The sequence below is a fragment of the Vigna unguiculata genome, unplaced genomic scaffold (genome assembly GCF_004118075.2).
Source record: "Vigna unguiculata cultivar IT97K-499-35 unplaced genomic scaffold, ASM411807v1 contig_629, whole genome shotgun sequence".
NCBI classification, from domain to species: Eukaryota; Viridiplantae; Streptophyta; class Magnoliopsida; order Fabales; family Fabaceae; genus Vigna; species Vigna unguiculata.
Genome location: NW_021011350.1, coordinates 294,934 through 305,354, shown reverse-complemented (window position 1 = coordinate 305,354; position 10,421 = coordinate 294,934). Strand labels below are relative to the sequence as shown.

Genomic DNA, 10,421 nt, shown 5'->3' with positions numbered 1-10,421 from the left:
TTGAAGGTCCAAAGGGATCGCGAACAAGTTGTGTGGGCGGATGAGAAGATGAAGTTGGAGGCTGAGGTGAAGAAATTGAAGGGGAGTGTTGTGGGTTTGGAGAAAAAATTGAAGGCTAAGCAGGTGGAGTTGGATGGGGTGAATGCCGCCAAAGACGTTGCTGCTGAGGAAGCTGCTAGCGAAGTGTTTGGTCTTCAGTAGACCGTGTATAATGAACACGTTAATGGTTTCCAGAAGGCCTTGAGGCAAGCCGAGTTCTTGTACCGGGAGGTGTCTGTGACGGACTGCCGCTTTAACGTAAATCTGGATGTGTATGATGATCGCATGTTAGATGTTGCGGAGATTAGCCGGCTCAAGGCTGAGAAGGAGGCAGCCACAATTGCAAATGAGGATACCGTGATGACGACTCCAGCAGCCACCACGATTGATGGGGTGGTGGGGCAGGTGTGGGTTGCCGACGAGGAAGCCGAGGGCGCAGAAGAGGACGCGGCGGGTGAGGAGGTGGATGAAGCTGAAGAGTAACATTAGTGTAGATATTGGGGGCGAGGACGCCGAAACTTGTTTTGTTTGTTTTTTGTATGCTCATGGGGACGGATTATAATTTGTTTTGTCGACATGTTGCCGGTTTTCTTTTAGGGCGAGTGTGCCTGCATGGAATCCTGGGGACCGGAATATTATCATTGTAATGTATATTTTCGAAATTTATGGAAATGGCCGTGTTATCATTAACGTATATTTTTGTTTTGGAATCTGGTTGTGCTAGTTAGGCATGGTAAATTTAATTTCAAAGTGTGGTGACGTGCGCTTTTTTGATTTATTGGCGTGTGTTTGTTAAATCACGCGGTGCTTGCGTTAGCGGCCGGCCATGGTTGCGGTTATCGACCGGCGGTACTTTGGACTGACGGGTATGATTGTTTACCTTTTTTCGCTTAGCGGCACAGGACTTGGAGTATTGGCTAGGAATAGTGGCTAGGAGTTAGCTCGTTCGACCAGCGGCATTCAAGAATAGTGGCTGGGAGTTAATTCGTTCGACCAGCGGCACTTAGAGTGGTGGCTGGGAGTTAATTCGTTCGACCAGCGACACTTAGAGTAGTGGCTTGGAGTTAATTCGTTCGACCAGCGGCACTTAGAGTGGTGGCTGGGAGTTAATTCGTTCGACCAGCGGCACTTAGAGTAGTGGCTGGGAGTTAATTCGCTCGACCAATGGCATTTAGAGTAGCGACCATTGTCGGTTATGATTGTGTGGGGGATTCCGTAGCGGTAGATGATGTTTTTCCAAACGAAGCGCTGGACTTGGTTGGCCGTGATGGTGGCTAATGGTTCTGCTTCGATCCACTTGGAGAAGTAGTCGACCGCGACAAGAAGGAACTTGACCTGTCCTTTCCCTGCTGCAAAGGGGCCGATTATGTCCATTCCCCATTTTGAGAATGGCCATGGTGAGGAGACGTGGTGTAATTCTTCCTGGTGCATGTGTGTTATCGGTCTGTGTTTTTGGCATTGAACGCATTTTTGGACGTATGTGGTGCAGTCTTCTTCCATTGTGGGCCAGTAATAACCGGCGCGTAATATCCTGGCGGCCATGGTTTTGGGTCTTGAGTGGTAGCCGCAGATGCCTTGGTGTATTTCTTGTATGATATAGTCGGCTTTTTCTCTGCTTATGCACTTGAGCAAGGGCTTGCTGAAGCCTCTTCTGAATAGTTCGCCCCCAATTAGGGTGTATCGCGCCGCTTTCCGGACCCATCCTTTTTCTTCGTTCGACGGGGTGACTCCTGCTTCTAAGTATTTGATGAAAGGTTCCATCCAGGTGTTAGTGGTGGTAATGTTTAAGCATTGGTTTTGCTGGTCAATGGAGGGTGTAGCTAGGGTGTGCTGGAGGAGTGACTTGTAACGGCCTTTCTTTTTGGTACTAGCGAGCTTTGAGAGAATGTCTGCCCGGGTATTGTCGCTTCGTGGGACGCGTTGAATTTGGAAGGTGTCGAAGTGCTCGGTCAGGGATACTACCATGTGGTAGTATTGTGCGAGGGTGGGATCTTTGATTTGGTAGTCACCATTGAGGTGTCCTACGGTGAGCTTTGAGTCTGTCTTGCATAGGAGTTTATGCGCGCCGACGTCTCGTGCTAAGTTGAGGCCGGCGATGATGGCCTCGTACTCAGCTTGATTGTTGGATGTTTTGAAGGTGAAACGTAGAGATTGTTCTATGACGACGTTGCTGGGGTCCTTCTAGTACTATTCCGGCGCCGGCTCCCAGCGGGTTTGAAGAGCCATCTACGTGCATGGTCCACCAGGTGTCATGGGGGGCTTGCTCTTGAAGGTCGTTGGCAAAGTCTGCTAGGCACTGTGCTCGGATAGGTCCATGCGGTTCGTAGTGGATAGTAAATTCTGACAGTTCGATGGCCCAAGAGGATAGTCGACTTGCTAAATCGGGTTTTTGCAGGATTTTTTGTATGGGATGGTCCGTTCTGATGATGATCGTGTGTGATTGGAAGTATGGTCGCAGACGACGTGCTGCTGTTATGATTGCAAGGGCTACCTTCTCCACCATTTGATATCGTGTTTCTAGGTCTTGGATGATGCGGCTTGTAAAGTATATTGGATGTTAGATGTTGTCCCTTTCTTGGACGAGCGCGGAGCTTACGGCGTTTGTTGACGCGGCTATGTACATTATAAGGGGGAGGGAAAGGTTTGGTTTGGTCAGGACCGGGGGGGTGGTGAGGAGTTGCTTCAAAGTGTTGAAATTTTGTTCGCAAGTGTCGTCCCAGGTAAACTTTGTCGACTTTTTCAGGAGTTGGATCATTGGTTTGGTTTTGTCCGCCAACTTCGGGAGGAAGCGCGAGATGGCGATTAGTCTGCCCACTAGGCGCTGCACCTCTTTGATATTCGCGGGGCTTCTCATGTCAATGATGGTTTGACATTTTTCGGGGTTGGCCTCGATCCCTCGCTGCGTGAGCATGAAGCCCAGAAACTTCCCGCCATCTACTCCGAATGTGCATTTTTCGGGGTTGAGTCTAATGTTGTATGTGCGCAAGGCTTTGAAGACTTGCGCTAGGTCCGCAGAGTGCTGTTGCACGTTGGGGGACTTGACGATGATGTCGTCGACATATACCTCTACCGTCTTGCCCAAGAGTGGCTGGAAGACTCTATCCATCAAGCGTTGGTATGTAGCGCCAGCGTTTTTGAGACCAAAGGGCATGACTTTGTAGTAAAGGTTGGCCTCCTCGGTTATGAATGTGGTTTTGATTTTGTCTTCATATGCCTCGCGGCCCCATCGACGAGCCTGTCTATGCTGGGCAATGGGTAGGCATCCCGGGGGCAGGCCTTGTTCAGGTCCGTGTAATCTACACACATGCGCCAGTTCCCATTGGGTTTCTTGACTAGCACCACCTTGGCGAGCCAGGTCGTGTATTGGGCTTCACCGACAAAGCTGGCCTGTTTTAGCTTTTCGGCCTCTCCTATAGCTGTTTGCCTCCTACTTTCTCCAAGCTTCCTTTTTTTCTGTGAGACGGGTTTTGCATTTGGGAAAACAGATAGCCGGTGGGCGGCTATTCTAGGGTGAACATCGGGGAGATCGGCTGCCGACCAGGCGAAGAGGTCAGCATTCTGTTTGAGCACTTGCTCGATGTGGCCCTCCTCTCCTTCGGGAAGGGAAGCTCCCACTTGGAGGAAGTGGCCTTGTTGTTCGAGTGGAAGTTGCCTTGTTTCCCCCACGGGTTTGAGGCGTGCTTCGGAGTTTATTCTGGGGTCTAAGTCATCGCCGTTCAGGGTGGTGTGGGCTTGGGATTGTTCAACGTTGTGGGTTGTCAGGGGTGGGAGTGGGAGTTTTAGGATTGCCATGTAGCATTCTCTGGCTGCACGTTGGTCGCCATGCACTGTGATGATGTCGCCCTCCGGGGATGGAAACTTCATTGCAAGGTGCGGGGTGGATACTAGGGCACCCAGCGCGCTGATGGATGGGCGGCCAAGGAGGATGTTGTAGGACGTGTGGGCATCGACGACCAAGTAGCGAATGGGAATGGTTTTGGTTTGTCTTCCCTCTCCGAACGTTGTGTGAAGGTCGATGTACCCTTTGGTGGGGACTCTCTCACCTTAGAATCCGTATATGGGCTCATTGTGAGGGGTTAGATCAGCGAGGGGTATTTGCATCTTGTTGAATGTTTTCCAATACACGATGTCTATGGAACTCCCTTGATCAACGAGAACCTTCTTTACTGCGAAGTTCTCGACTTTCATAGTTATGACCATGGGGTCGTCTTGGTTGGGGTCGGTACCCTGGAAATTGGAGTCTGAGAAAGTGATGGGCGGCATTCTTCTTTGCGTTCGGTTGGATACTACGTGTATTTGTTGGACGACTCTCAGGTGCCTCTTTCTCGATGAGGAGGACCTCCCTCCTCCTGCGAATCCCCTTGATATTGTATTGATCGTTCCTCGTAGGGGGGGTCTGTCATCTGCTCGTCGCGGTTGCGGCTGCGGCGGTTCCCTTTGTTCTGCGTTCTGTGCTCTGGCTGGCTCTTTCCTGGGTTCTCTGCGCTTGGTTCTTTGGTCATTGCGTCGCTCGGCTCGCCTGTTATCGTTCCTATCGTAGCGGGGTCTGGGGGACCTGCTCCGATTTCTCTTATATAGTGCCTTAGATGTCCGGCTCGGATGAGTTCCTCTATTTTGTCTCGCAGGGTGTCGCATTCGTCGGTGGTGTGGCCATTGTTGGGGTGGTAGTGACAATACTTGCTCAAATCTGCGTTAGGCGGGTTGTGATACTTCCTGGGTGGGGGAGGAGTTCTGCTTGTAGGACTTCATCGAGTATGCGGGACCAGGGTGCGTTGAGGGGGGCGTAATTCGAGAATTTTGCTGGTCTACGTTCTGAGGGACGGTTATGGTCCCGTGGGATGGGCTCTTTGTTGGTCCTCTTGGTTTCTGTCCGCGCTGGGGCGGGTTGGGCGTTGTTCTGGTAACGTCTCATGTCTTCAACCCTTAAAAACATGGCCGCTCTCTTGCAAAGTTCCTGCATACAAAGGGGGGGGGGGCGCATGGCCAGCTCGTCGGCGAAGGGTCCCGTCCTGAGAGAGGTCATCATGTACATCAGGATGAGATTAGGGGTGAGGTCCTTGATCTTCATGGCGATGGCCCCGAACCTATCAATGAAAACTCGTAGGGGTTCTCCTTCTTCTTGCCTAAGGTTAAGGAAGGCGATTATGGTTAGATCATGCCGTCTACTTGTATCAAATTGGGTGGTGAACGTAGTGGTGAGCGTGGTGAAGGAGTCGATAGTGTAGGGGGGGAGGCTCATGAACCATTCCAGAGCTGACCCCCTGAGGGCTACTGAGAATGATTTGCATAGCACCGCGTCAGAAGTGGAGTATAGGCTTACTTGGTTGGTATAAATGGACACAAATTCGTCTGGATCGGTGGTTCCGTCGTAGGTAACTGTTGGTGCTTTCCACTTATGGGGTAAAGGTGTCTCCGTTATCCCGTCCACGAAGGGGTGGCGGCGATTTCTTCTGAAGGCGAAGGACCTGTAGTTGCCGCCCAAGGTTGGAGCGGTGGGCCTGTATTCACTCTTGTCCTCAGTAGGATGGACGACGAGTTTTGAATATGGGGGGGTCATTCCTCGACTAAGGAGGGGCCCCCATCCTCGAATGGGGGTGGTTCTACTCCCCAGCCGCCCTGTCTGTCTTAATTCTCTGCCTAAGGCGGGAGTTTTCTTCCCTTAGTGCTTCCATCTCATCTGCATTCCTCTTCTTGTATTCCGCGAACTCCTGCTGCATCCTGGCTTGAGCTTCCAGGATGCGCGATATCTCCGAGGTGGGGCCGGGGTTGCCAACTTCCACAGTCGACACCAAGGGGGGGACATCTGCTGTTCTACTTCGCGTGGATACCATCTTGCTTCTGGGGTTCACCTTGGATCTGTGAAATACTCTTCGGCCCCACGGTGGGCGCCAATTGTTCTTATGGGACCGAGGTCTGTAGTCCACAAATCAACCAAGGGTCTTGTACGTCTTCTCGGGGTTGGTCTTCTCTTGTTGAAAGGGGGGCCTGAGGACGGCGCAGGGGACCTGCAAAAGACACTTCGATGCCTAAGTCAGCACTGGTGATGTCAGGGTTTCAGAGAATAATTAATGCGTAATGAATGCATGGCCGGTCAGCACTGTGCTATTTATACCTTTTTACCTATGGGTCCTACCTGGGATGGGCTTTCTGGCCCAATATTCCTTTTTTAGCCATTCTTGGATCCAGTGTAAAAGGGGAGAATTTACCAAGGGGTCCTTCAGATGTTGGCGGTGTCCAGTACTCGGCCACGAGATGCGTCGAGGGTGGCTTTCTTTTGTAAAGGTGCCTTTCGCGTGGTAACCGGCCATCGGGTTTTGGTGTGTAGGCCGTGTGGTTTAACAGGGGGGATGGAGCTAGGTGGGGGCCGTGTTCTCCATATGGAGGGGTTCTTGCGTGGTAGACGGTTATTGTGCTCTCTTGGGGTCGTCTACTTGGGTATGGTTGGGACAATTACAAAAGACACATAATTTTCAGTTACAACCCCCTTAAAGCTATTAATGAACCACTCAAGTTAATAATGACCCACTATTGAATTGCTGATTGTAACTGAAATCAAGGCAACCAAAAGTCATCCACAAGCATTCAACAAAGGTCCTCCAAAGGTTGGTTCTTAAGTTGGAAAATGGGCCCTTATTAAACTCTAAAATAAAGAAAAACTAAAGCCCTTTAATTGGTTAACCCAAAACACAATTTGGTCAGGCAATTATACAAAGCATTGGGGCCTTATTTAAATTAAAGAAACTGCATCAACGTCGCGCATTAGTTATCCTCCATTTGGACCATATGCAATTCACATCATGCCCTCCTTCTTTGAGAAGATTCGCCCCGAATCTAAAGCCTTTATTTCTCTACTAGTTTTAGTAAAAGTTTAGTATGTCCTTGTAAAGAACTTTATTTGTGCACACTTGAAACTATTTCTCGTCCTCCAAGATCAAATGCAACTTGAATAGATTTAGTTTTGTTCCTTTCCAACGGTTGCAATTCGTGGATCACCTCTCTTGCCCACACTACCCCCACCTTGATATGTAACAATAAATAACTCCATGCATTGTGTTTGACGAATTTGCTTCTCATGAGCAAACCAAATGCATAATAAAGCACTGTGAACAAGCTTCCTTTTCAAACATGGAAGTTGGTGTGTTTGATTAACATTCTTTTCCTCTTGCTCCTTTAAAATGACATCACAAACTGTTGAAGAAAAAACATTGACAAATAAATTTTCCATCATATTTCTCTCTACTTCCTTTTCTTTTTCGTCATTTTCCATTCCTTCTGAAGTTTCTATCTCTTCTTCTCTATTCTCTCTTTTTCTATTTTCTCCTTCAGCCTATGCTTCATCCTTACTGACTTGTCTTGGTGTCATAAATTTCAACTTCATTTTACGTCCCTCATGCCTCAAATAAAGGGAACGTTCATGAAGATTGAGTGCTTTCAAAATTAAGCCATGCGCATCCCAAAAGAAGATGACAAGAGTCCATGCAAACATCTTTCACACATTGTCCTGTACTGAATTTGATCCATGCTTGATTCGGATGAAAGGTTGTTGGTAACTTGAGTTTCTCCACCAATCTTTGGCTTACAACATTGTTGTCGCTTTCGTAATCGAATGGAACTAAACATGGGTGGCCTTCGATTAAACACCTTGTATAATAAACTTCCATTGCTATTCCAAATCTAGTGAGCCAGGCTCTGAATACCAGACGATGTGAATCCAGAGGGGTGGATTCGTTTCATGGTTCGATCTAGGTTGGAATGCTAATAACCAAGAAATTTGAGAAATTGTTTAAGACAAGAAAACAGAAATAGATAAGAAGATGAAGTGGAAATTGATAGAAGTCACACTTCCAAGGATGGAAGATAAGCCTATGAGTTTCAACACACAAAGGGAGCAAGGACCTTTGATAAAACTCAAGGGTTCCTGAATCACTCAAGAACATAGGAGAATCACTCTCACTAAGATAGAAGAGATCAAAGTCTTATATTTTCTGAATAAAACTCAACTTGATTTCATTAATAAGAATGGTTTAGCTTATATAGGAGCTTTAACCATCAGAATTACAAAAGACACATAATTTTCAGTTACAACCCCTTTAAAACTATTAATAAACCACTCAAGTTAATAATGATCCACTATTGAATTGCTGATTGTAACTGAATTCAAGGCAACCAAAAGTCATCCACAAGCATTCAACAAAGGTCCTCCAAAGGTTGGTTCTTAAGTTGGAAAGTGGGCCCTTATTTAACTTGAAAATAAAGAAACACTAAAGCTCTTTAATTGGGTAACACAAAACACAATATTGTCAGCCAATTGTACAAAAGCATTGGGGCCTTATTTAAATTAAAGAAACTGCATCAACGTCACGCGTTAGTTATCCTCCATTTGGGCCATATGAATTCACATCATACCCTCCTTCTTTGAGAAGATTCGCCCCGAATCTAAAGCCTTTACTTTTCTACTAGTTTTCGTAAAAGTTTAGTATGTCCTTGTAAAGAACATTATTTGTGCACACTTGAAACTATTTCTCGTCCTCCAGGATCAAATGCAACTTGAATAGATTTAGTTTTGTTCCTTTCCAACGGTTGCAATTCGTGGAGCACCTCTCTTGCCAACACTACCCCCACCTTGATATGTAACAATAAATAACTCCATGCGTTGTTTTTGACGAATTTGCTTCTCATCAGCGAACCGAATGCATAATAAAGCATTGTGAACAAGCTTCCTTTTCAACAATGGAAGTTGGTGTGTTTCATTCACATGCTTATCCTCTTTCTCCTTTAAAATGACATCACAAACTGTTGAAGAAAAAACATTGACAAATAAATTTTCCATCATCTTTCTCTCTACTTCCTTCTCTTTTTCGTCATTTTCCCTTCCTTTTGAAGTTTCTATTTCTTCTTTCTCTATTCTCTCTTTTTCTATTTTCTCCTTCAGCCTATGTTGATCCTTACTGACTTGTCTTGGTGTCATAAATTTCAACTTCATTTTATGACCCTCATGCCTCAAATAAAGGGAACGTTCATGAAGATTGAGTGCTTTAAAATGAAGCCATGCCCATCCCAAAAGAAGATGACAAGAGTCCATGCAAACATCTTTCACACATTGTCCTGTACTGAATTTGATCCATGCTTGATTCGGATGAAAGGTTGTTGGTAACTTGAGTTTCTCCACCAATCTTTGGCTTACAACATTGTTGTCGCTTTCGTAATCGAATGGAACTAAACATGGGTGGCCTTCGATTAAAGACCTTGTATAATAAACTTCCATTGCTATTCCAAATCTAGTGAGCCAGGCTCTGAATACCAGTCGATGTGAATCCAGAGGGGTGGATTCGTTTCATGGTTCGATCTAGGTTGGAATGCTAATAACCAAGAAATTTGAGAAATTGTTTAAGACAAGAAAACAGAAATAGATAAGAAGATGAAGTGGAAATTGATAGAAGTCACACTTCCAAGGATGGAAGATAAGCCTATGAGTTTCAACACACAAAGAGAGCAAGGACCTTTGATAAAACTCAAGGGTTCCTGAATCACTCAAGAACATAGGAGAATCACTCTCACTAAGATAGAAGAGATCAAACTCTTATATTTTTTGAATAAAATTCAACTTGATTTCATTGATAAGAATGGTTTAGCTTATATAGGAGCTTTAACCATCAGAATTACAAAAGACACATAATTTTCAGTTACAACCCCTTTAAAGCTATTAATAAACCACTCAAGTTAATAATGATCCACTATTGAATTGCTGATTGTAACTGAATTCAAGGCAACCAAAAGTCATCCACAAGCATTCAACAAAGGTCCTCCAAAGGTTGGTTCTTAAGTTGGAAAGTGGGCCCTTATTTAACTTGAAAATAAAGAAACACTAAAGCTCTTTAATTGGTTAACACAAAACACAATATTGTCAGCCAATTGTACAAAAGCATTGGGGCCTTATTTAAATTAAAGAAACTGCATCAACGTCACGCGTTAGTTATCCTCCATTTGGGCCATATGAATTCACATCATACCCTCCTTCTTTGAGAAGATTCGCCCCGAATCTAAAGCCTTTACTTTTCTACTAGTTTTCGTAAAAGTTTAGTATGTCCTTGTAAAGAACTTTATTTGTGCACACTTGAAACTATTTCTCGTCCTCCAGGATCAAATGCAACTTGAATAGATTTAGTTTTGTTCCTTTCCAACGGTTGCAATTCGTGGAGCACCTCTCCTGCCAACACTACCCCCACCTTGATATGTAACAATAAATAACTCCATGCGTTGTTTTTGACGAATTTGCTTCTCATCAGCGAACCGAATGCATAATAAAGCATTGTGAACAAGCTTCCTTTTCAACAATGGAAGTTGGTGTGTTTCATTCACATGCTTATCCTCTTTCTCCTTTA

The 10,421-nt window shown here is 45.8% G+C and overlaps 1 protein-coding gene across 1 annotated transcript; it reads right to left on the bottom strand.

Moving 5' to 3' along the window:
- Positions 1-4,720: 4,720 nt before the first annotated feature.
- On the bottom strand, positions 4,721-5,596 carry LOC114172507. The gene has a single exon (XM_028056959.1). The coding sequence runs from the start codon at positions 5,594-5,596 to the stop codon at positions 4,721-4,723; it is 876 nt and encodes a 291-aa protein (XP_027912760.1).
- Between the last annotated feature and the right edge of the window lie 4,825 nt (positions 5,597-10,421).